General features: G+C 44.2%; 1 gene segment (V, D, J or C); it reads right to left on the bottom strand.

Annotated features, from left to right (window-relative positions):
- Positions 1–16,294, bottom strand: part of LOC136628918 (Ig mu chain C region-like) — a 38,953-nt gene extending 22,659 nt beyond the window's left edge. The window contains 5 exon segments of the C gene segment in view: positions 811–1,191; positions 1,325–1,612; positions 8,146–8,213; positions 9,004–9,102; positions 16,179–16,294. Of these exon segments, the coding sequence occupies positions 811–1,191; positions 1,325–1,612; positions 8,146–8,213; positions 9,004–9,102; positions 16,179–16,294 (952 nt within the window).
- Positions 16,295–27,193: the final 10,899 nt, after the last annotated feature.

The raw sequence follows: 27,193 nt of genomic DNA, 5'->3' as shown, positions 1-27,193 counted from the left end.
GCCGAACATGCACGACTCCAAGCACCAGGGTTCTGAGAGGGAATAAGCTAGAAAGCAAATGGAAAAATGACCAGCACCTTCTAGCAAGAGGAGCTGGCATTTATATGCAGCAGACCGGGGGTGATCGGCTGGCTGGAGAACTCCACACCATCAGCCAGCCAAATCAACCACACCTGCAGCAGTGTGATCCTGGAAACCCATAGAACTACAGGTCCCAGGAACACAACATGATATTCCAGTTGAAAACTTGTGCATGAGTATGATGGAGTTGTGAGGAGTAGCTGCTAATATTTTGCATTGCTTCACATGAGTTGGGAATATTTGATTATTAAAACATATTTGGTGTATAGTCATGGTATATTATTCTACTCATCTTCCGGATCCCTTTTCCTTCTATCACTCAGTAGGCCATAAATCTACAGTGCAGTTTTCACACGCTTATGCTGCTAGTACTAATAAGTAGCAAATCCTATCAATAAACTCACAACTGAGTTGACAATATGCAATGCAATCAATTTTGCTAAGTAACAGGCAGAAAGCAGTGAGATAGTCATAAAGAACAGTTTAATGCAGGATTTCATGTTAACACGGTTGAAAATGAAATTTTATCTCAAGTACAAATGAATGTTTAAAAATGCTATAAAGAGATAGTGCTGATAGGAGAGGCGATATCCTCTAATTATAAACAAGTACACAGAACTATATTAGTAAAGTGTCAATTTTAATGTACTTCAATTGGTTTTAGGCAAAGGCTGGAGATATGGGGTAGCAATACATATTACACAGACTGTGATTTGAAGTACATGAATCAGTTTTTACCCTGCTTGCATCTATCTATGCTTATCATAGCTTTCTCTCCTTCGCTAGATAGGCAAATATAGGTTTTGCGGTTTCCCCAATGATCTTTATCGATGGTCAGCATGCTGAATTTTACATTTGATTTTGGTCCTTCTGCTTTGAATTCTGTGATGTCATCTTTATTTATAAAGCTTCTACCTTGACACCATGAAATATTAATGTCAGCCTTGCTGTAACTTTTGATCATACAGATGAGGCTCAATCGGCTACCACTTTTGGCTTCTTCTAATTCCAGTGAGTGAGGACAGAATAGATATATTCCATTGTTTTTCGTGGTTTCATTAAATGTCATATGGTCAGGACAGGACGCGATCTTTATTGTTCTTTCTTTCACTGTGAAGTGACCAGAAAAGAAATAATGTTAAATTCATCGCCATGTTACATTTATTTAGTAGACAAATACTGGATACACTCTGCTGGATTGCTTTGTTTGCTCTTCAAGCAATGTCTGTTTTCATGACCCTACCTATAATTTCTTTGCTGGTATTAGATTTGGATGGGTCATGTTCCACTGTACAGGTCAAACTTTCTTTCACTTGACTGGATTGAGGTATCGATAGGAAGCTAGCTGAGATATATTTGCCACTGTTTTGTATTGTCATCTCCTTGGAAGTGCTGGTCATGGCGCCGGCATTCCATTGGATTTTCACTGGTCCAGGAACATAATCAGTAGCCAAACATCCAACTGTGATACTTTCAGAAGTCAAGCTCCCACACGACTTCAAAGGAAAAACAGTTGGTTTCTTGACCGATTCTGAAATGTAACAAAAACAGGACATGTTATAGAGTTTTTAGTATTCATAGTTATAGCAACTCTCTGGTCCCATAAAAACTGATGCATACTGTGGATTGGTATTACATCATTAGTCTACATGCTGCCTTGATTTGTTAGTGCTCGAAACATGTGATTTTAGAATTCTGTGAGAAATATATTAAAACCAGTGTTTTAAACATTAGTCTTAATATTATTTTCACTGGCACATGATGTATAGAGGCCCATGCCTCTTCATATAGTAGGTACATCTCGTCGCCTCCATGCACCCACTCAGAAATGTATAGCAGATCCGATCTGGCATACATCTCTGGTATAATTTATGCCAGTTTCTGGCATACATTCCACAGAATTATGTTTCTCCAAGGCACCTACTTTTTGGGAAAGTGGTGGACAGCAGTATAGACTATCAAAAGTTACAAAACTTTTATGCAAGCAAGTTTTGCTTAAAGTTTTGTGACTTTTGTATGCCAGAAACCAAATTAGAAGGGTTTATGAATTTCCCCCTCTGTCTTGTGCTGTTAATCTGTTATTCCTCCTGGACGTAAGACTTGTCCATTCACACTCATCAACACTAACCGATCAGTGCTCAGGGTGTTGGACTGTCCGGAGCATAGACCTGATGTTCTGTGCCGTCAGATAGCTGCTTGAAAAAGACCTCTTAGGTTGAAACGTTGCCTTATGGAATCATAAAGACTTTTTGACTTAAGAATTTCTTCACCGTTTATGCTACCACATCCCATTATAAAGAGGAGTAGGTGCTGCTGTATACTTTAATTTCAACTATTGGACTGTCTAGAGGCACACTCCATTGACAAGGAGAATATTAATACCCACTTGTTAATTTATTCATACAGTATCAGTAGGAAGAACAGAGGAAAGAGCACATCACAGATTCTCCAGCTTTGAGAATACAAGTATTTAATCTGACATGTACAACTGTATTTTAGAGTTTTTTTAGCTAGTGGATTGGTTCTCTTAAGGCCGCCTGCAGACGGCCGGGTCGGATCCTGCAGCGAGAACTATCGCAGTGGGATGCAGACCCGTGCCCCTGCAGAAGCCTGCGGCTCACCCGCTCCCAGCATCTTCCGTCCTTGCTATAAGCTGGGTGCAGCCAGCTGGCGCATGCGCAGAGCAGAGCCGGCCCGGAACTACTAACATTTGTGTGCGGGTCTCTGCGAGACCAGCACAGAAATAGAACATTCCGCGATTTGTTTTCCACGTGTGTTTTCACATGGACAAATTGCTGCTGTGTACATAGGATTGCGTTTTGCAATGCAATCCTATGCAGGCAGGCACGGGCGGAAATTCTGCGGGAAATCCCGCTGCAGAATTTCCGCCTGTGTGCAGGGGGTCTATCTCTTACAAATTTTATTGACAGTTTAATAAAATAAATAAATAGGGTGCCAAATTAAGAGTGGATTCTGAAAGGCATCAAAGGAAAATATGAATTTCCATCTGTGTTGCAAGCTTGGCTTGGCTGCAATACAAATTTAGAAACCAAAACAGGCTTGGATGCTACAATCATGGAAATTTTGTAAAAAAGAAACCTCTGGGAAAGGTTTTCCTGATACACATAGTAGGATCCAATCCTGTTTGTTATTCCAGTTCTATATGTACAGTATATGACTTTTACATGAAGCTGTATTACCGCTGTTCTAAGCCGTAATTATTGTATAATTAAAGTGATATAAAACTTTTATATTGGGCTATATAAAGCATTTGACCTATTAATATGATACTGAGAAAATGCTGGGATATTATCAAAAATTGCAGAAGGTTGAACAAATTGAGGGACATTTTGTGTCCAAAGTTGCCCCATAGCAACAAGTGGGACAACTTTAGACGAAAACAAATTTTTCCAACCTGCCTGAAAGCTATGAAACTAGTGGGAAATTGGACTAGAGCATATGTGGTTTTTGTTGGTGAAGTCCCAGTTTAATTCACCTGAATGGGACTGAGCTGCTCTCAGGCAACATGATGAATGAATGTGACATCTCTGGCCTGAGAAGAGGCCATGGCGCTTAGCTAAGTGCTGCTGCCTCTTCAATCAGCTGATCGGTGAGGACCCCGCTAATCAACTATTGATGTTCATATCCTGTTCTCCAAAAGTATGTAATAAAAAAAATTGGTACAAGTAAAAATTCTCTGTTGTAGAAACTAAAGGGGTTATCCTAGAATCATGTTTTATCACCTATGGGATAATTTGATGAAACTATGATGGGGTGGGGGTCTCACTACTGATATGGAAAATGGAGGCGTTTGAATGGAGTGGTCGCTGGGCATGTAGAGTGCCTTCATTTATTTTCAGACTGATGGAAACAGCCTAGCGCTTTTACTCAGTTATATCCCACAGCTCCATTGAAATGAATAGAGCTACATTGCACATGCACAGCCATTGCTCTATTCAAACTCCTCCTCTCTGGGAGGGGTGCAGTGCGGATGAGAGGGGAACCCCTATTATAGGAATTGTGGAGGTTTCAGTAGTGATACCACCGTCTTGATCAGTCTTATCAACTATCCTGTAAATAGGTGATAACACATGATTCTGGGATATCAATACCTGTGCATAGGTATCAGTTCCCAACACAAATGCATTATTCAAATAGCTATATCATTATGGGGCACATTTATAGACTGTTTAGCCTAACTTTATACCACTTATAAGTTGTTTTAGTCTATACCAAAAATTGTGCCAACATTTTGGCAACATTTTTGTGTATGATGTCACATTTTGGCTATGCCCCCTTTTCCACTAAGCCAGACTCCTTTGTAAGATGTGGCAAAGAAGGTTTCACGGTGTTTAAAACACATGATAAATGATGTACAAAGCATGTAAGGAAGTTCTCTGGAGCAATTTGCACCAGCAAATTCACATATTTTCAATAGGGCATCTGCCCCAGAGTGTGTGTATGTGTGTATATGTGTGACCCACACAAGCTAATAGCACTAATCACAAATCTACTAAAATACACATGCTTTTATGATTCACCAACAAGAAATTAAAGGGGTTGCTCAGGATAAAATATTTTTTTTACAAACTAGTCCTCGATGTGTAGACATAATAAAGAGCTCCCCTTTCTGGATCTCCCCTCTCCCCTCTCCCCTTTCTGGATCTCTACTGTACTGTTTTGTTTGCAGGCTGCAGTAAACCAGTCATGTCCCATGAACCTGCCGCTGCAGCCAATGACAAAGCTCAATTGCGGAGTTCTGTCATTGGTTGCAGCAGCCTGTTTACGAGACAGCTCCGGTTGACTGCAACCATAACTTCAGTGAGGAGACCCGGAGCCTCTGGCAGGGAACGAGTAAGACTCAAAGGACAGGTGTGAGCTTTATGAGCTCTTAATTATATTTGAGGGACTCAAAATAGTTTACTCAGAAACCCCTTTAACTAGAGAAGAGTAGTGACAGGCATACTGAAATATAAATCTATGGTGGAGTCACATATTTTATGCCACGGACAAATCCATCACAAAATCTATTTATCTTCAGTGAGTCTATCCTTAGGAGGCAGCTTTACGATTCTACGGTATTTTAAATCCACCACAACCTGGAGATCTAATATCAAGCTCTAGTGGATCTTACTAAAATCTACTAGTATATTTTGATATATTCTATATTCTTCTTTGGGATGGCCTGAAAGTGATGCATGTGTGTGGAAGAAGCACATTTCAGTATGCAATACTGTAATAGTGAATTACATTGCAGATATATTGACCTGTTCTATTAAGAGTTGCTAACAAAACCTAGAGAGCATGAATTTTAGTGTAAGAAGGAAGCACTGCCTGCTCTCCCCTTTAAGCTTACAGAGCAGCTAATGGTCGCGCTTAGCCCCGCTCCTCTAGTCCAGCTCTTGGCCTGAAGGGGGAAGCTGGAAGAGAACTTGTCAGTTGCAGTCTCAGAAGCATTGACAAGCGTTGTGTTGTAGGCCTCCTCCACCCACCATAGCCACGGCAGGGGAGGAAGAGAAGGAACATGTTAAGGCGCATGCTGGTGCCATGTTGAAGTGCCCTGAGTAGCGCCATTTTATCTGAACCTAAGTGAGTCTAAGTTCAAAAATCTTCACCTCCCCTAATGACGCAGGCAGTGACACGACTTGCACGTCACCGCTCAGATGATTGTCCCCTTGATAGGGAAATGAACATGTTTTTGTGCAATAGGCGCCCAATGTATAATGGCTGGAGCTGCATCTCAGCTCAAGTTTATGAGCTAGACGCAAGCTGGTACGGAGCACAGCCAGCAGCATTGTGGCAGCAGCCATTTGCAGGGGGCAGTAGAGTGGCTGCACCCTTATGCTGGGGAGCAGTCATTGAGAGAAACAGCGACCACTGTGAGCCCTAAAGACACAGGGGTGAAAACACCGCACCAATGGCTGACAAACCATATCCCTGTGGTGAACTGTACCCCAGCATATGGGAGGAGAGGGAGCCTCCCTCCCTGCAGTGCTGGACACTGTGGTGGCAGTTCGAAAACTTGCATCGGGCAATGAAAGTGAGAATGAGCAGTGCAACATTGGTGAACATGAGCAGGCTACAACCCCTGTTATTGCATGAGATAAAATCCCTGGTTGCACCACCACCCATGACTGCTTACACTAGCATACAAAAGAAGTGTATATTTGGAGCAATTAATCACTATTTACACAACAGCACTGCGTCAAACAAAGCAATAAGGGTGGATGGAAATTCGGCTGCTTGAAGCTGTACTGGTACAGAAAATCATTTCTGAAGTACAGAATGCAGTCTATATATAAGCAGAGATAAGGTGAGGGAACACTTAGCTAATGGCCCATTTTAATCGTTCAGTGTGAATGCGAAAAAATCACTCACTTGTTCGCGGTTGTTTAGGCTGACTTTTCAGTCAGCTTAAAAAACCTTGTTGGCTCGCGGGCTTCTCGTCCGGTGTAAATGCTCCCCGTAAGAGGTGAGCAAGAAGTGGAAGGGAAGCCCGTGAGCCGGTGGCAAGTCTTTCTTTGCAAACGCTCTGCACAAGGGATGACGACCTTAGAGGTGACATCAGCACTCATACAGTCATTTGAAAGACTGTCGGCCCGTGTGAAAGGGCTTTTAGTCTATTCTGTATAAATATACCAATGCCACAGAACAATAGGCACGCTGGTAGACCAGAAGGGTGAGACAGACATGCTCTTAGCAGTACATGCTATTAGTATGTTTACTACATGGAGTTAGCTTGTTCTACACTACTGCTGCACTAAGGCTTGTTCCACAATAAGCTTGTGGTTTACACTAGAAGTATATGTTTGTAAATCAAAAAGGTACACTGTGACAAACCCATAGGATTCTATCATTCAGACAAATTCCAAACAGGTCTTATAGGTTACTTGCTTTTTAAGTGGATGTATTTTCATGCAAAAAGAAATTTTGCAATTGCATCTAATGGAAAAAAGTTTTCCTCCTATACTTGTATTGTATAGCTGTACACTATAAGCTGGAGGACTGAATTTCTTGCAAAATCCATCATACAAACTGACTGATGGGTTCTGCAGTCGGGGAAGGGGGAAACGGTTCACAGTTCTCCTACAGCAGGGGGGATATCACATATAAGCAGAGGCGTAACTTGAAGCTCCTGGGCCCCAATGCAAAACCTGTAACAGGGCCCCCAACTATAATGCTTTACTCATAGTACTGGGCTCCCTATATGGAGAAGAGAGGCCTTATGGGCCCCCTAAGGCTCCTGGGCCTGGGTGCAACCGCATCCCCTGCATCCCCTATAGTTGCCCCAGTGGATATAAGAATATACAGTCATAAAAGGTGGGCCTGAAGTACTGCAGAATGGCTTTCATTACAACATAACTAATGACTGTGTAGTTCAGCTCAAAAGTCCAGGCGGCCGGTGCTCCTGTCTGCTTGTAATCAATGACAAGCACTGGCTCCTGTCAGGGATGGGGGTTGGACTCACCCTGAACATTTTTGATCTTTTTGACATCTCTCTTTTCCGCTGCCCAGGGTTGGGTAACCAAGGGTGGAGAGGAATGGGATTACAGGCAGCAGCTCTAGGTACATGCATGGTGCAGATAGACCTCCATCTTCATATCATGTATGTACTCAGCTCTACATGTTATAGTTAACCTCCTCTATTTGGAACTTGATTTGCCCATATGCAAGTAAACTTGGTATGTAAGTGCACCCAGATCTGGTAAATATGCATAGATGTAACACTAGGCACAGCTAGCACCAGGTGCATAAAGAGCTTGCTAATATTAATAAGGAAATTACTAGTAAGGAAAGATTAGGGAAAACAGAAAACTGAATTTATATAGCCTGGAGGTAAGAAGTGAAAAGGGGACATGATGAAAACCTTTACATATGTTAAAGGCATATGGTATATGTTAAAGGTATATACTCATATGGGTCAGGAGGGAAGTGTATTTATTAGGAGGCTAAACACTAGAACAAGGGGGCACAATCTGAGATTAATTGTGTGGGGGGCATCAGAAGCAATGTCATAAAATATTGTATTACTGAAAGGGTAGTAAATATTTGGAATAAACTTACCGCAAGATGTGGTTGGAAGATCAACAGTAAGTGAATTTCCCCATTCATGGGATAGATATAGATCTGTCCTAAGAGAGAAATAAAAGGGAGATAATATAAAAGGTAGACTAGATGGACAACATGGTCTTTTTCTGCCGTCAATCTTCTGATTCTAACATATCGTATAACTAAATGTACAATATAATAGAAGCAGTACATATATACAGTGCATACATTATATATCTAGCTGTAGTCTTTATCATTGCACCTAGCGCTGAGCTGTAGAGTAACATGCACAAAATTAACTTCATTTAAAGTATATGAAGGCTTTGTAGAGTTAGCTATATTTGCAAATGTCAAATCATATATCTTATATTGTTTCTCAATGTTTCTTTGCCAAGCACCCTATATTCAAATGGTCATGCATGGCGCTGTACATTAAAAGTACATCATAAGGATAAGTGCAAGTATTACTACAGATGTGGTTTGCACCCCTTTTGTTAAGATCCTAGTTTATTCATATGTAGCTCAACTCACTGAACTTGGTTTTGTCTGCTAGCTCTATGTACTACTGGTAAAGCTATTAAGAAGCAACGTATATGAACTGCACGCCCATCACTTATCACCCCATTACTTGGGATCTTCTTTCTTACTGTAGTCTACAAACCATGAAGCCATAAATGAACTGATGCAAAGTTCATAGACATAGTCCATCAATATACTTTCAATCATTTCCATAAAATATGCGTTGGACCTCAATGTAATACAATATCATTTCACAAGCAACACAAATATGAGCTTTGTCAATTCGAGGGACAGGTGGAATTTGTGTGAGAAACAGGCCTTAATAGAAGAGCAACTGAGCATGCTTCTACTTACGTTTTGCTTTTACAGTCAAGTTCAATGGAGAAAATGTCCAAATACTCACAATTAAAAAAACAGGCTTGCTGTCTATTATGTGTCACCCGATGAGTTGGTCTTACAAGAATGAGTAATTTACAAGAACAAAGCGGACACAAACACATTCAGAAACTGCATTTCCTGTTTTGTTTATTTGTTTGTAAGTAAATGCAACTTCACAGAAAATAGTGATTGTCCAAATTGTGACTAAAATGACTGAGCTGCTTTAACCCCTTAACGCCACAGGGCATAAGTTTACATTATGGGCCTATGGAAGTTATTGCAATAGGTATGGCATGAAAAGGAACAAGCTGTGTGAAAGCACATCTGGGTACACCCATAAGTTCTGGATTTATGAAGGGAAGGATGCCAAACTTGAGTCCCCAGAATACCCCCTGCCCCTTTACTGGGAATCACAAGAAAATTATATGGGACTTGGTGCACCCACTACTGGACCAGAGTTACCACCTGTACCTGGGTAATTTTTATACCAGTGTCCCCCTATGCCAGATACTGTGGCATGTGGCACTATTAGAAAAAAAAAGAAAAACCTCCCTAAGTTGCTGCTTGGGTAAATTCTCAGTGAGAGCCAGGCACTTTGCAATATGGTGTGTCAAGTATAAAGAGAAGAAGGGGGTCTTAATATATATTGCGCAATACATGGCTATATGTGTACCCCCTGCCCAGTATAAGTTGCCAGTACAGAGACCCCCAAGCCAGACTGCAACCTTGATTACAATAGGTACATGGGGGCAGTTGACTTATGTGATAAAAAACTTGGGCCGTACAATGCCATGCGAAAAACAAGGGTGTGATCTAAAAAAAAAAGGCTGTGCACATCATTCAGGTGTGCTACATCTATATACAGGCCAGAGGGGCACATTTCTTGAATTCTATCAGGAGGTTATCAGGTTATCAAGGCCCTAATGTTTGTAGACCAGGAAGGGGGTGAGCCCAGTACTTCTAGAAGTGAGGCCACATATATTGTACCAGGGCAACACTTTCCTAGTGAAATTCCTTCCACTTGTAAGAAGGCAAGGACCAAAAAGAGGTGCAGAATCTGTTACAACCAAGGGATAAGGAAGGACACCATATATCATTGTGAAACATGCCCCACACAACCCTGACTGTGCATAGAAGATTCCTTCATAATATACCATACAAGCCTGGAATTTTAAAGGGGTTGTCCCGAGGCAGCAAGTGGGTCTATACACTTCTGTATGGCCATAATAATGCACTTTGTAATATACATTGTGCATTAATTATGAGCCATACAGAAGTTATAAAAAGTTTTTTACTTACCTGCTCCGTTGCTAGCGTCCTCGTCTCCATGGTGCCGACTAATTTTTGGCCTCCGATGGCCAAATTAGCCGCGCTTGCGCAGTCCGGGTCTTCAGCAGTCTTCTATGGAGCCGCTCGTGCCAGAGAGCGGCTCCGTGTAGCTCCGCCCCGTCACGTGCCGATTCCAGCCAATCAGGAGGCTGGAATCGGCAGTGGACCGCACAGAAGAGCTGCGGTCCACGAAGACAGAGGATCCCGGCGGCCATCTTCAGCGGTAAGTATTGAAGTCACCGGAGCGCGGGGATTAAGGTAAGCGCTCCGGTAAACTTTCTTTACTTCCCTGCATCGGGGTTGTCTCGCGCCGAACGGGGGGGGGGGGTTGAAAAAAAAAAAACCCGTTTCGGCGCGGGACAACCCCTTTAATGTTATTATTGCGTTGACCACAGTTTTATGATTTTCCCTGATGTATTCTGCATAGCTTATACATAAAGCCACATGCTGTTACTTCTCTTCTGAGCCCTACCACGTGCCCAAACAGCAGTTTACGTCCACATATAGGGCATTTTTGTGCTTGGGAGAAATTGGGAAACACATCCTGGGGTCTTTTTCTCCTTTTGCTCCTGGCAAAAATTAAAAATCTGGGGCTAAACCTAAATATTACTGGAAAAATAGAATTTTTTTCTTTTCAAATCAAAATGTAAAAAAAAACCCACACAAAATATCTGTGGGATCAAACACTCACCACACCCCTCAATAAATTCCTCAATGGGTCTAGTTTCCAAAATGGGGTTTGTTCTTGGGAGTTTCAAATGTACTGTTACCTCAGGGGCGGCAAACACAATATGGCGTCTGAAACTTATTCCGGCAAAATCTGCATTCCAGAAGCTAAATAGTGAAATTCCTTCCACTTGTAAGAAGGCAAGGACCAAAAAGAGGTGCAGAATCTGTTACAACCAAGGGATAAGGAAGGACACCATATATCATTGTGAAACATGCCCCACACAACCTGACTGTGCATAGAAGATTCCTTCATAATATACCATACAAGCCTGGAATTTTAATGTTATTATTGCGTTGACCACAGTTTTATGATTTTCCCTGATGTATTCTGCATAGCTTATACATAAAGCCACATGCTGTTACTTCCCTCCTGAGCCCGGCCACATGCCCAAACAGCAGTTTACATTCACACATGGGGAATGCTCATACGTGATTTTCTAAATTAAAACATTATATGCATTCTCCTTGTAGTAGTGAGTCTATAGGGACAGGTGAAACTCTGTATCTTTGGTTAAAGGAGATGTCCCGCGCCGAAACGGGTTTTTTTTTTTTTAAACCCCCCCCCCGTTCGGCGCGAGACAACCCCGATGCAGGGGTTAAAAAAACCACCCGCACAGCGCTTACCTGAATCCCGGCGGTCCGGTGACTTCAATACTTACCGCTGAAGATGGCCGCCGGGATCTTCTACCTTCGTGGACCGCAGCTCTTCTGTGCGGTCCACTGCCGATTCCAGCCTCCTGATTGGCTGGAATCGGCACGTGACGGGGCGGAGCTACACGGAGCCGCTCTCTGGCACGAGCGGCTCCATAGAAGAAAGCAGAAGACCCGGACTGCGCAAGCGCGGCTAATTTGGCCATCGGAGGGCGAAAATTAGTCGGCTCCATGGAAACGAGGACGCCAGCAACGGAGCAGGTAAGTATAAAACTTTTTATAACTTCTGTATGGCTCATAATTAATGCACAATGTACATTACAAAGTGCATTATTATGGCCATACAGAAGTGTATAGACCCACTTGCTGCCTCGGGACAACCCCTTTAATGTTAGAGATGAGTGAGCACACTCGTCCAAGCTTTATGCTCATTCGAGCATTAGGGTACTCAAGATGCTCTTTACTCGAGTCGAACACCACGCGGTACTCGAGTCAATTGCATTTCCTTCCTCGCATGTTTAGCACCATTTTCTAGCCAATAAACATGTGGGGAAGGCATTACCACTTCCTGCTGTGACGTGCCAACCCTATCCCACCCCCTGCAGTGAGTGGCTGGTGAGATCAGGTGACCATCGAGTACTTAAACTGGTCCCACCCGCGGCTAACCTCAGACGCATGCTGGCAGAGGTTAGGGATAGTGCTGCTGCTGATATAGGGACAGTGTTAGAGTAGGATTCTATCGTCAAGAACCCCAACGGTCCTTCTTAGGGCTACTTCACATCATGTGCATTACTGTTGTTGCTGGCTGGGAGCAGTAGTGCACCATTTTTTTTTTAGCATCTCAGGCTGTGCAGGCCATTTCAGCTATAGCGTTCTCAGTCTGCAGTGCATTAGGCAGAGTTTAGGGACAAAGCTGCCTATATAGGGAAAGTTATACAATCCTGATCCTCTGTGCAAGAACCCCAACGGTCCTTCTTAGGGCTACATCTGACCGTGTGATTTACAGTTGTGGCTGGCTGGGAGCAGTAGTGCACCAACTTTTGTATTATGCATCTAGGCCTGTTCCCACCCTTTCAGTAATAGCGTTCTCAGCCTGCAGTGCCATACAACCATCTCTCACCGTGAAACTGCACTCAAATATTTCCTAGCCTACTGCAAACTAGTTCAGTTATACCATTCTGTGTGTGCTGTGCCTAACGCAGAGTTTAGGGACACAGCGACTTCTATAGTGAAAGTTATACAGTCCTGATCCTCCGTACAAGAACCCCAACGCTCCTTCTTAGGGCTACATCTGACCGTGTGCTTTATAGTTGTGGCTTGCTGGGAGCAGTAGTGCATCAATTTTTGTATTACACATCTAGGCCTGTTTCTAGCCTTGCATTTATAGTGTTCTCAGCCTGCAGTGCCTAACGCAGAGTTTAGGGACAGAGCTGCTTCTATAGGTAAAGTTATACAGTCCTGATCCTCCGTAAAAGAACCCCAACAGTCCTTCTTAGGGCTACATCTGACCGTGTGCTTTACAGTTGTGGCTGGCTGGGAGCAGTAGTGCACCAACTTTTGTATTACGCATCTAGGCCTGTTCCCAGCATTTCCGTAGTAGCGTGCTCAGCCTGCAGTGCCGTACAACGAGCTCTCACCGTGAAATTGCACTCTAACATTTCCTAGCCTACCGCAAACTATTTCAGTTATATCGTTCTATGTCTGCAGTGCATTAGACAGAGGTCTCACCGCTAAACAGTACTGTAATATTTCCTGGGCCACTGCAAAGTATTTCAGCTCTGCCGCTGTGCAGAGCGTCTCACAATACCCTTTCCTTGGTGGGGTTGAGATTGCCACAGTTCTAGCACTATGCACTGGCTTTAGAGTCTTCTCCCACTTCATACAGCCTCTCTTATCTACAAGTCGCTGCGAGCAGTAAATTACCCCTAGGTATCAGCGCAAGACAGCGGGTTTTTTCAAGTCACAGCATAGAGCATCCGCTATCTACAAGTCTCTGTGTGCGGTGACTTAGCCACAGTTGTCAGTGCTGTACAGTGGGGTAATTTATTTGGGCCCTGCTCTATTCTTAATCTGCCATAATGAAGAGTAGGGGTAAGGGTCGAGGACGCGGGCGTCCAAAGTAAGGGTGTGGGCACAGGCTGAGTTCCTGGGTGTGGTGAATCACAGCTGGCTGCTAAGGGATTAGGAGAGAGGCAAGTTTCTGGGCTCCCCAGCTTCATATCACAATTTACGGGTCCATGTGGTAGACCTTTATTACAAACAGAGCAGTGCGAGCAGGCCCTGTCGTGGATGACAGAAAACATGTCCAGCAATGTATCGAACACCCAGTCTTCTATGCAGTCCACTACTCTCAGCCTAGGGACTACAACTTTGAATCCTCTGGCTGCTCCTCCTTCCTCCCAGCCTCCTCACTCCATGAAAATAACATATTTTGAGCAGGCAGACTCCCGGGAACTATTCTCGGGTCCCTGCCATGAGTGGGAAAAAACGGTTCTTCTCTCACCTGAGGAGTTTGTCGTGACTGATGCCCAACCTTTGGAAAGTTCCCGGAGTCCGGGTGATGAGGCTGGAGACTTCCAGCAACTGTCTCAACAGCTTTTTGTGGGTGAGGATGATGATGAGACACAGTTGTCTGTCAGTGAGGTAGTAGTAAGGGCAGTAAGTCCGAGGGAGGAGCGCACAGAGGATTCAGAGGAAGAGCAGCAGGACGATGAGGTGACTGACCCCACCTGGTTTCCTACGCCTACTGAGGACAGGTCTTCAGAGGGGGAGGCAAATGCAGCATCAGGACAGGCTGAAAGAGGCAGTGGAGTGGCCAGGGGTAGAGGCAGGGCCAAAGCAAGAATCCCCCAACTGTTTCGCAAAGCACCCCCTCGCGGCAAGCCTCCGTGCAGAGGGCTAGGTGTTCAAAGGTGTGGCTGTTTTTTAGTAAGAGTGCGGACGACTGACGAACAGTGGTGTGCAACCTGTGTCGCACCAAGATCAGCTGGGGAGCTACCACTACCAGCCTCACCACCACCAGCATGCGCAGGCATATGACGGCCAAGCACCTCACAAGGTGGAACGAAGGCCATTCACCGCCTCCGGGTCACACCACTGCCTCTTGCCCTGTGCCACAACCTGGCACACAGATCCAATCCCCCTCCCAGGACACAGACACGAGTGCCTCCCAGCCTGCACCCACACCCTCACCTCCACCATCCTCCACTCCTTCCAGCACTGTCTCTCAGTGCAGCGTTCAGCTGTTGCTAACACAAGCGGTGTTCAGCGGTTTCTGAAAAACTACCGACACTTGTCTGACCTGCTCGGCAAGGTGTGTCGAGTCTGCACACATTTTCGCAAGTCCACCACGGACGCTGCCACCCTGAGGACACTGCAACATTGGTTTCAGCTGCCAGAGCACCGACTGCTGTGCGACGTGCCCACACACTGTAATTCTACGCTGCACATGTTGGCCAGGCTGTACGAGCAGCGTGAAGCAATAGTGGAATACCAGCTGCAACATGGATGGCGAAGTGGTAGTCAGCCTCCACCATTTTTTACTGAGGAGTGGACATGGATGGCAGATATCTGCCAGGTCCTCGGAAACTTTGAGGAGTCTACCCAGGTGGTGAGCGGCGACGCTGCAATCATTAGCGTAAGCATCCCGCTGCTATGCCTGCTGAGGAGTTCGCTGCAAGGCATAAAGACCGACGCTTTGCGGTTGGAACAGGAGACGTGGGATGACAGTATGTCGCTTGATAGCCAGACCACCCTCATGTCCATATCTCAGTACGTTTTAGAGAAGGAGGAGGAGGGAGAGGGGGAGGAGGAGGAGGGGGAAGAGACAGCTGGCCACACTGCAGAAGGTAGTCATGTTGCTTGCCTCTTATCTGTTCAGCGTGTATGGGCTGAAGAGGAGGAGGAGGATCCTGAAAGTCATCTTCCTAGTGACCCTGGCACACATGGCTGACTTCATGTTAGGCTGCCTTTCCTGTGACCCTCGCGTTAGATGCATTCTGGCCAACACGGATTACTGGGTGTACACCCTTCTCGACCCACGGTATAAGGAGAACCTTTCCACTCTCATTCCCGAAGAGGAAAGGGGTACGAGAGTGATGCAATACCACAGGGCCCTGGTGGAAAAAGTGATGCTAAAGTTCCCATCTGACAGCACTAGTGGCAGAAGACGCAGTTCAGAGGGCAAACTAGCAGGGGAGGCGTGGGGATCAGGCAGCATGTCCAGCGCAGGCAGGGGAACACTCTCCAAGGCCTTTGCCAGCTTTATGGCTCCCCAGCAAGGCTGTGTCACCACTCCTCAGTCAAGGCTAAGTCGGAGGGAGCACTATAAAAAGATGGTGAGGGAGTACATAGCCTATCGTACCACCATCCTCTGTGATGCCTCTGCTCCATACAACTATTGGGTGTCAAAGCTGGACATGTGGCACAAACTTGCGCTGTACGCCCTGGAGGTGCTGGCCTGCCCTGCTGCTAGCGTCTTGTCAGAGAGGGTGTTTAGTGCAGCTGGGGGAATGATCACGGATAAACGTAACCGCCTATCAACTAACAGCGCCGACATGCTTAACCTCATAAAGACGAGCAAAGGCTGGATTTCCCCAGACTTCTCTTCTCCACCGGTGGAAAGCACCGGATCCTAAAGAATCTTTTCACTGCAACAAGGGAAAAGAAGCATCCTCTATCACCCCAAAAAAGGATATTATTATTACTCCTTCTCCTCCTCCAAAACAGCATGTCATCACGCTGAACTGCCAATTTCTATGTGGCCCAAAATGCTTAGCTTAAAACTTTTAAAAGTTTTATCAGTTTTTAAAGTTTTAAAAGTTAAACTTAAACCAATTTTTGCGGAGGGCTGCCTCCAGGCTCTGTTACACATTAACCAATAAGGAGCTGTATCTTCAAAAAATGTTTGTGGGTTTCACCTGCCCTCGCGGTTGAGAAATTTTTCAGGGGTACACTTGTACTCTTGGTACATCAATTTTTCAGGCCATTGCCAATACTGTTAGCAAACAAAGTTTTTCAGGCTTGGCCTATACTCTTGGTAAGCAAATTTTTACAGGTGTTCGCCTATACTCTTGGTACACCAATGTTACTGGGGTTCGCCTATACTATTGCTACAGAAATGTTACAGGGGTCTGCCTATACTTTTGCTACAGAAATGTTACTGGGCTCTGCCTATACCTTTTGTACTTAATGGTTTGAGGGGTTCTCCTATAATCTTGCTACAGAAATCTTATAAGGGTCTGCCTATACTCTTGCTACAGAGATGTTACAGGCGTCTGCCTATACTTTTGCTACAGAAATGTTACTGGGGTCCGCCTATACTCTTGCTACAGAAATGTTACTGGGGTCCGCCTATACTTTGGCTTCAGTAATGTTACTGGGTTCGCCTATATTCTTGCTACAGAAATGTTACAGGGATCCGCCTATACTTTGGCTCCGGAAATGTTACTGGGATCCGTCTATTCTCTTGCTACAGAAATGTTACTGGGGTCCACCTATACTCTTGCTACAGAAATGTTACTGGGATCTGCCTATATTTTTGCCACAGAAATTTTCCTGAGGTCCGCCTATACTCTTGCTACAGAAATGTCACTGGGGTCCGCCTATACTTTGGCTCCGGAAATGTTACTGGGATCCGCCTATTCTCTTGCTACAGAAATGTTTCTGGGGCCCACCTATACTCTTGCTACAGAAATGTTACTGGGGTCTGCCTATACTTTTGCTACTGAAATGTTACTGGGATCTGCCTATAGTTTTGCTACAGAAATCTTACTGAGGTCCGCCCATACTTCTGCTACAGAAATGTTACTGGGGTCTGCCTATACTTGTGCTACAGAAATGTTACTGGGGTCCGCCTATACTTTTACTACAGAAATGTTACTGAGGTCTGACTATACTCTTGCTACAGAAATGTTACTGGGGTCCGCCTATACTCTTGCTACAGTAATGTTACTGGGGTCTGCCTGTACTTTGGCTACTGAAATATTACTGGGGTCCACCTATACAGTTTCTACTGATAGTTTGAGGGGTTCGCCTATACTTTTGCTACAGAAATGTTACTGGGGGCCGCCTATACTCTTGCTACAGAAATGTTACAGGGGTTCGCCTATACTCTTGCTACAGAAATGTTACTGGGATCCGCCTATACTTTGGCTCCGGAAATGTTACTGGGATCCGTCTATTCTCTTGCTACAGAAATGTTACTGGGGTCCACCTATACTCTTGCTACAGAAATGTTACTGGGGTCTGCCTATATTTTTGCTACAGAAATTTTCCTGAGGTCCGCCTATACTCTTGCTACAGAAATGTTACTGGGGTCCGCCTATACTTTGGCTCCGGAAATGTTACTGGGATCCGCCTATTCTCTTGCTACAGAAATGTTTCTGGGGCCCACCTATACTCTTGCTACAGAAATGTTACTGGGGTCTGCCTATACTTTTGCTACTGAAATGTTACTGGGATCTGCCTATACTTCTGCTACAGAAATCTTACTGAGGTCCTCCCATACTTCTGCTACAGAAATGTTACTGGGGCCTGCCTATACTCTTGCTACAGAAATGTTACAGGGGTTCGCCTATACTTTTACTACAGAAGCGTTACTGGGGTCTACCTATACTTTTGCTTCAGTAATGTTACTGGGGTCGCCTATACTCTTGCTACAGAAATGTTACTGGGGTCCGCCTATACTTTTGCTACAGAAATGTTACTGGGGTCTGCCTATACTTTTGCTACAGAAATGTTACTGGGGTCCGCCTATACTTTTGCTACAGAAATGTTACAGGGGTCCGCCCATACTTTTGCTACAGAAATGTTACTGGGGTCCGCCTATACTCTTGCTACAGTAATGTTACTGGGGTCCGCCTGTACTTTGGCTACTGAAATATTACTGGGGTCCACCTATACAGTTTCTACTGATAGTTTGAGGGGTTCGCCTATACTTTTGCTACAGAAATGTTACTGGGGTCTGCCTATTCTTTTGCTACAGAAATGTTACTGGGGTCTGCCTATACTTTTGCTACAGAAATGTTACTGAGGTCCGCCTATACTCTTGCTACAGAAATGTTACTGGGGTCTGCCCATACTTTGGCTTCAGAAATGTTACTGGGGTCCGCCTATACTCTTGCTACAGAAATGTTACTGGGATCCGCCTATACTTTGGCTTCAGAAATATTACTGGGGTCCGCCTATACTCTTGCTACAAAAATGTTACTGGGGTCCGCCTACACAGTTTCTACTGAATGGTTTGAGGGGTTCGCCTATGCTTTTGCTACAGAAATGTTACTGCGGTACGCCTATACTTCTGCTACACAAATGTTACTGGGGTCTGCCTATACAGTTTCTACTGAATAGTTTGAGGGGTTTGCCTATACTTTTGCTACAGAAATGTTACTGGGGTCTGCCTATACTTTGGCTTCAGAAATGTTACTGGGGTCCACCTATACAGTTTCTACTGAATGGTTTGAGGGGTTTGCCTATACTTTTGCTACAGAAATGTTACAGGGGTCCGCCCATACTTTTGCTACAGAAATGTTACTGGGGTCCGCCTATACTCTTGCTACATAAATGTTACTGTTGTCCGCCTATACTTTTGCTACAGAAACGTTACTGGGGTCTGCCTATACTTTGGCTTCAGAAATGTTACTGGGGTCTGCCTATACTTTGGCTTCAGAAATGTTATTGGGGTCCGCCTATACAGTTTTTACTGAATGATTTCAGGAGTTTACTTATACTCTTGCTACAGAAATGTTACTGGGGTCCGCCTATACTCTTGCTACAGAAATGTTACTGGCGTCCGCCTATATTCTTGCTACAGAAATGTTACAGGGGTCTGGCTATGCTGTGTGTGCACAAAGCCTTCCCATCACGGTGTTTTACCTATTTGGCACAAATACATCGACTGACTAGGGCAGAAATGTGGTCCGAGGCCGAGGTCCTTGGCGGGGAGAAAGTCTGTCATGTTTGGGCACTCTGATTTCTTCCTGTGTAATACCATCTTTGTGCACCGACAGCATAGGCAAGCCCAAGGATCTCAAAGACTTACCATTGTGGTGTTGAGCTATCCGACATCTACATAGAATGAATACTGTGGGGACACATAGATTTCCCATTATTATGTAACTCGCGGCACCTTGGGTCACACAAGGTGAAGGCTGGGACCGAGCCTGACCCATGGTCAGCACACGTACTTCCCACACAGAGTATTGCGGGTCCTACCTCAGTCATGGTTTTTCGGCCTTGTTATGCCACCTCCTCCTCCTGCTTGGTGTCTGGGGATCAGCGCTGTGCAACATGTATTTTCTCTCGTGTTACCACAGTTATCTGAGACACTGGTTTGGGCCAAACAAAAGGAGCATTACTGCATTAATGACACGTTCACAGCTGCACTAGCATCCGAGTCTGCTTTATGTCCACGATTACTGAGGGTGTGAGCCGAGGTTGAGGTCTTTGGCAGGATGAAACTGCCTGGTTTGGGCGCTCTGATTTCTTTATGTGTAATACTTTCCTTGGGTTTCAGGGACTCACCTATGCTGTGGGTGCACAAAGACTTCCCATTGTGTTGTTTTACCTGTCTGGCACAAATACACTGACTGACTAGGGCAGAGATGTAGGCCGAGGTCCTTGGCAGGGTGAAACTCTGCCATGTTTGGGCACTCTGATTTCTTCCTGTGTAATACCATCTTTGTGCACCGACAGCATAGGCGAGCCCAAGGAACTCAAAGACTTCCCATTGTGGTGTTGAGCTATCTGACACCTACACAGAATGAATAGTGTGGGGACACACAGATTTCCCATTGCTATGTAACTCCCGGCACCTTGGGTCACACAAGGTGGAGACTTAGACAGAGCCTGACACTGGGCCAGCTCACGTGCTTCCCACGCAGAGTATTGCTGCATTGTGGAGATGTGTAGAAGTGCTGGCACCTGAGTCCCCTTTATGTCCACGTTTGCGGCTCCTGACAATTTTGTGACGGAGGTGGCACGGGATTGGAATGATGATTGTACGTCAATTTATCATCAATTTTCAACAGCATTGTGGGCTATCCCCCACACTTTCAAAGAGGGTCGCTGCCTACCCCTGCCAACCATCTGCAGTGTGTGCCTCCGGTTCCTCCTCATCCATTACGCACCTATAAATAGACATGAGGGTGGTGTGGCTATGAAGTGAGCGTCTGGCATGAGGCCAGCTGAACGCTGTGCAGGGAAAATTTTGGGTGCGCTGTGGACGCAGGGTCGTGCAGGGGGGTTGGACAGCAATGCCAGCATGTAACCCAGGAGAAGAGGCAGCGGTGTCACCCGCAGACAGTGATTGTCCTTGGTTGCAGGTAGTGTGGTGCTTAGCTAAGATGTGCCAGCGCGTGTGCCTTGCTAATGAGGGTTTGTCCACAGTAAATTGTTAGGGGGGGGGTGACACCAGACCCTTGCCCCCATTTTGACCCATGCTGCCCCTGCCCTTTCCTATCAGTTTCTGTGGTATTTCCATGACTTTCTGATGTTTTCTGGTGTTTGACAAGTCATCACCTATGCGGAGCATCAGTCCCATACAAAAATGCTCGAGTCGCCCATTGACTTCAATGGGGTTCGTTACTCGAAACGAGCTCTTGAGCATTACAAAAAGTTCGACTCGAGCAACGAGCACCCGAGCATTTTGGTGCTCGCTCATCTCTATTTAATGTATTTGGTAACAACTATGCCTGGGTTTACACTACACGGCATGTAATATACCAGTTTAATAACGTTTCTTCCATGCCCTCTTCGTTAATCTTCAAGGTTGCCATGTGTTTCGATAGAATACTGTGCCCCATGTCTAGACACCTTACTGAACTCGGTACCTTAATACATGACTACTGATACTTGTACCTTATATGTGGTACTGAGATATGCGTATATCTGGATTTATAGAAATGTTTATAGTGGTTATTGTTATTTGACCCCTTTATTGTTGATGACATAGGGTGCTTTAGAATGCTCAGTTTGTTAGACTCATATATGTGGTGCCAAATGGCAGATGTGCTTTGGAGTCCATGAATCTTGACATCTCAGTTTGATGTAATTCTTCCCCCGGGTCTTGGCAGGTGTATGTTGCTAGGATACGTTTGCATCCTCACACATGCGCAGTAGTATGCATTGGCTGCAATTACGCCGCCATTCTGTACGTTATGGTGATAGTTCTCGCAAGAGCTTTGGAGTTCCCACACATGCACAATTCCGCGTTAGAGCCGCTACCATGAATGATTCGCATGAGGCTTGTGGAAATCTTGGGCAAGCGCATTCTTACATCCAGGACGCCACTGTGAGTTTCAGGGAGTGGAGCAGGACCCAATGGCGACCAACTGTTCCTTAACATTCTACACCTGTGAGAGGTATGATCCTTACCTGCAAGGGGGGGAGGTATTTTAACTGTTTAATTATGCAACTGTTTTCTGATTTTCTACATGTTTGCATACAGTATGTGTTTTGTGTGTGCATAAGCAACTTGATAAAGACTCAAGTTAGGGGTAAAAACTTCACTGTTGTGGTATGCTGAGAAATAAAGTTACCCCCTTTAGGATGAAATTGCACCGTTGATTCTGCGTAGCTCTATTTCTTTGTGGATTACTATCTGGTCAGATGCTGTGTTCGGCATGCATCACATACTACTCCACCGTATTCGGTCTGAATGGTGAGTGCTGCTGACACAATTTTTGTTTCTCATACGATGAGTTGGTCTTACAAGAATGAGTAAATTACAAGAACATGCTGCATGCTGTCTTGTTATTTGAATCATTCTTCCACACTCTCCCTGAAGATGGTCTGGACATCTCATTCCCCTATTTGCATGTTCTGCAGGACCCTGCTCCCTTACCCTTGTCAGGTGTGGTTCCAAACATTGGATATCCTTTGCTCTGTCAGATGGGTGATGTCTGATACCATAATCCCTTCTCCGTCAGTTGGGTGATGTCCAATGCCATCTTAATAGCATTATGGGCCCTCAAGAAAAGCAGTGTAGAGGGGCCCCCACGAGACAGAACGAAGTCGAGAAAACTCGGGAGGCTGAGCAAGTTAGTAACCGGTGACCTAGACCGGGGAACCAGAAGTCTAAGTCTTTAGGGTCCATTTTCCTCTTGCACTCTAGATGTCTCTTTGTTTATAGTGCCGGGCTACTTTACACTAATAACAAGACTATGTACTATGCTTCTCAAGATGATCCACACATCCATTCGGTGGGAAATCTCTTTTTAATTTAGAAATTATGGATAATTTACAATAGTATTTGCTGCAATGCAAATCCGCCCGTGTGCAGGCAGCCTTAATTAACCAACACCTGCAGAGTTGTACTCCTGTCAGTGCATAGTACCACAATAACCAGGAGCACATGCTGAAACACCGTAATAACAGCATTTAAGTCATTTAAATGACAAAGTCATTTAATGTTAATGTTTACATTAAGAGACAATTAATGAAGTGCTAAAAAGTCTCGAGCTTGTAAGAGTAAAAGAAAAATAATGCCATTTGGTTGGGTCATACTAAATCCATCAATAATCCTAGTGTTCTAGTACTTTTTGGCGATCAGTTCAATAGTCTGACTCATCATTTTTTCCCTTGTACTATATGAAATACATTTAACATAAAAATGTAGAAAACAACTGAATACATTGCCGTCTTCTGATGTAAAGGTCGGGAGGTTGGAACTCTGAAAGTATGGGCAGAAGATGAGTATGTGCAAAGGGAAACATTTCTCATTGAACTGTTGCTAACCATCTATTTGACTATATAAGGTCCATATGTGATCGTTTCTGTGATAATTCTTAATATAATATTGCTCTGTTGTAATGTATTTGCAGTAAAATACAATAAGGATTAGTATTCATTTATTTGTATTTATGATGTTTACATACAACATACAATACATGGCAACAATTCCTACATTTAGCAAAACCAATTTGATGAGCTATATCAGTGAAATTTTTCCAAAAGACCAATTATTTGAGAAGGCCATCCCCTTATATACTAATCGTGCTCTTTGAGAGAGACATTCTTTAAAGTAACTATGGGTGGTTGTTTCACTGTTATATATATTTTGATATACTGTCAAAGCTGATACTGGCATGGATATCAAATAACTGAAAGAAGCAGTGCAAAACCGAAAAACATGGAGGGAGGGAGCCTTTAGGGTCACCGAGGATTGTGATGTGAACAACTAAATGGCTAACAACAACATATATATATAGTTAGTTAAAAAAACACACGTGGCATTTCTTTAGGTTAGTTGTCTGCATATTACTATTGACAAAACAGATACATACATTTTAGTAAAAATCCACTGTACTGTAGGAATTATAGAGTGATGCTAAAAGTATCTCTAAGTCCTACTAACTAAGTTTGTCTTGTTTTGGGCTTTTTGCAGCTCAGCTAGGTCCTCACTGTGTCACTGAATCCAGGACTGTCACAAAGTGCGTATCATGTTTGTCAAACTGGAAAACTCTGGATATGAACCATTTCACCTGTAAAAAGAAAAGATTTACTATCGGAGGCCATATACCTAGCAGGTGGCTGTTTGTTCTGCAGGCATTTCCACAATTAAAGGCAGTTTGTCAGCTCCTATGAGCTCTATAAACTAAACGTATGGGCTTATAGAGCTGACATGCTGAGTCTGAGGATATAAATATCCCTTATCCCCTTATCAAGCATGCCATCAAGTGGCCGAAATGCATTGCACCAGTATTCCTACCCCCATGGGAGGGACTGCATCTGTATTCCTGTAATCTGTCTACACCTGAAGAAGAGCAAATAAAGATTTAACTATGACTGGGTGATAGTGTCCATTCGGATCAAGGATACATTTCCAGTTATTGAAAGGCCATCCTGGGATCCCAGGGGAGGAAGTGACACCCCTTTATGGCTATATTGGGGAACCTCCCTCCCTTAGAGTAAGTACTCAGATTATTGTCAAATTTCCATTTTCCCATTTGAGCGCATAGCTACAATTCTAATTTTATTTAACATTCCGGCCGTTCTCACACTGTGTGCTATCAAAACTGCCTCTGAATGCATCTAGTGGACTACCTAGCATGCACATATAATGAGGGGATTACTGCTCTTATTCTATGAGCTCCCCATGTAGTTCACAGGATGCAGCCACAGCTTTGATAGTGCACAATGAAAAAGGTAAGTGTAAAACTCATATCTCCGGACTGTGTCAGCTCTATGAGTCCATAAATTTAGTTTACAGGGCTCATAGGAGCTGAAAGACTCCCATTAAATGGGTTGTACTACAATTACAAGTTATTCCCTATCACTGCTGAGACCCCAAGAATCTGCAGAGCGAGGCTCCCTATCACTGCTATGGGCTGCTGCTTCCCCCACAGTGACTTAAATATGAAGGGAGTGCTGGCTGAGCATGTGCGGTCACTGATCCATTCCTTTCAACAGGGCTGACGGAAATACCCATGTGCCTGCCGCTCAGGTTTCTTCGGCAGTCTAATTGAAGGTGAATGGAGTGCTAGTGTGCTTGAGCAACCAGCGCTCTATTCAATCTCCTCTTCTCTGCAGGAGATGCAGTAACTCCACGGTGAGGAGAATTAGAGACACAGGACCCCTGTTCTTGAAATCAGAGGGGTCTTAGCGGTGAGACCTCCACCAATCTGCGAGTTATGCCCCAGCTTGCGGATAATATGTAATTGTGGTACCACCCCTTTAAGGTTATCTCTACTGAGGACCTAAACTATGATATTGAAAATGAATTTTGGTATATTGTACATTAAAATGTTATCATGGTAACAATCCTAAAATGCAATAACCAACATGAAGTACTAAGAATATGAGTGTCTTACACACAAAAATAACATTCTAGTGGATTGTTGTCCAAAATAATGCTAAATTCTGCAACCAGCCCACCATCTTGCTTATTACAGTAGCCAAGGTGGACAGTCCTTCACTTTCTCAAACCAAAATAATACCAGAAGTTTATGTATTATTGAGGACATTTGAGATGTTTTGCCTAATTTCCTCCTGCTTTTTAGGCCTGTCCATAAAGGGATTCTGTCATTGGGTTTTTGCTTCCCAAACCATGGGCAGCATTAACCGGGGACAGGGATGTCTGTTATCTCTGTGGGTGTTTTATTCTGAAATACTGTAGCGTAGGGTCATGGGGATGAGCTACGAGGGCCTCTACCTGCCTGCTTTTCACAAAAGCGAAGAGAACTGTCAGTCTTCATGCAGTGGGCAGGAAGAGGCCCGAACAGCCTGCCCCATGACTCGGAGTCAAACTTCAGAGGCAACAGAGATCCTCGTCCCGGGTTTATGCTGCCCATGGTTTGGGCAACATGAACCTAATGAAAGGATCCTTTTAACCCTCTCTCGTCCCAGTTTCCTGTTAGAACAGAATTTCACCTACCTTTACAATTGTGATGGTAGCACTGTAGAAGAAACTGATTAGAAACAAGGTGATAAATGTGACTGCTGTAGACCAGAGACTGTCATCATCATCCTCACCGTCGCACTCCCAGATGATATACTCTGCTGAGACAGAGATTAGTAACAATCATTAACAATCATCATTAATTAAACCAGAACCATTACTGTCTATTTTCCCCAGGACATGGACTATTATCTTACGTTACATTGTTTTTCATACTTAAAGGGGTTTTCCCAAAAAATATTATCAATAGTTTGTCATCAGGATAGGTTGGCAATAGCTAATTAGCCAGGGAGTGCTGCTGGGGACCCCTGCTGATCAGCAGATCGGGCACCTGCTGACAGCTCCGATATACACTGGGGTCGAATCGAAAGCTGCTGCTCTGAACCCCTGTGTAGTGGCCGATGCTTGTAACTGCATGCACAGCTCCATGACCGATGCTTGTAATTGCACGTGCAACCACCTTGGATTTCAGGGAGAGCTGCGCCTTCAGTTGCAAGTGCCGGCCACTATACAGAAGTCGATGCAGCAGCTTCCACTCCAACCCTAGTGTATACTGGTGCTGTTAGCAGGCACCCAATCAGCTGGTTGGTCGGGTTTCCTAGCGGCAGGCCCTGGCCGATCAACTATTGATGACCTGACCTGAGGATAGGTGATCAATAGTATTTTCATGGAAAACCTCTCTAACTAGAGAGAAATATATTGAGTAAAATTGGTGCTTAAAGTATTGGCAAACATATATTTTTTGGATAGCCTATTTTTCTGTATCTGACTGCTATAGTGCTAGGTGACTTATGCCATACCCTGTTTCTAACCTTTTGCATAGGTGTATGTGTAATGAATGAGATTATTCATCCATACTATATGTTTTAGGAGCAAGTCTTATTCTTGGCATTATATGATAATTTTCCTCCTTCACTTTAGGGAAGCAGTTCTAGTTACATTTATAAGCATGTGATTTCTGTTACATTCTTTTTTTCAGTGTCGTACTGATGTGGTTGGTGGCTGAAATAGGTAATACAATTGTACATTAAAAACCAGCGCTAAAACCGATGAATGTAG

Source organism: Eleutherodactylus coqui, chromosome 5 (genome assembly GCF_035609145.1).
Source record: "Eleutherodactylus coqui strain aEleCoq1 chromosome 5, aEleCoq1.hap1, whole genome shotgun sequence".
Taxonomy (NCBI): Eukaryota; Metazoa; Chordata; class Amphibia; order Anura; family Eleutherodactylidae; genus Eleutherodactylus; species Eleutherodactylus coqui.
This window is presented reverse-complemented; position numbering and strand designations above follow the sequence as displayed.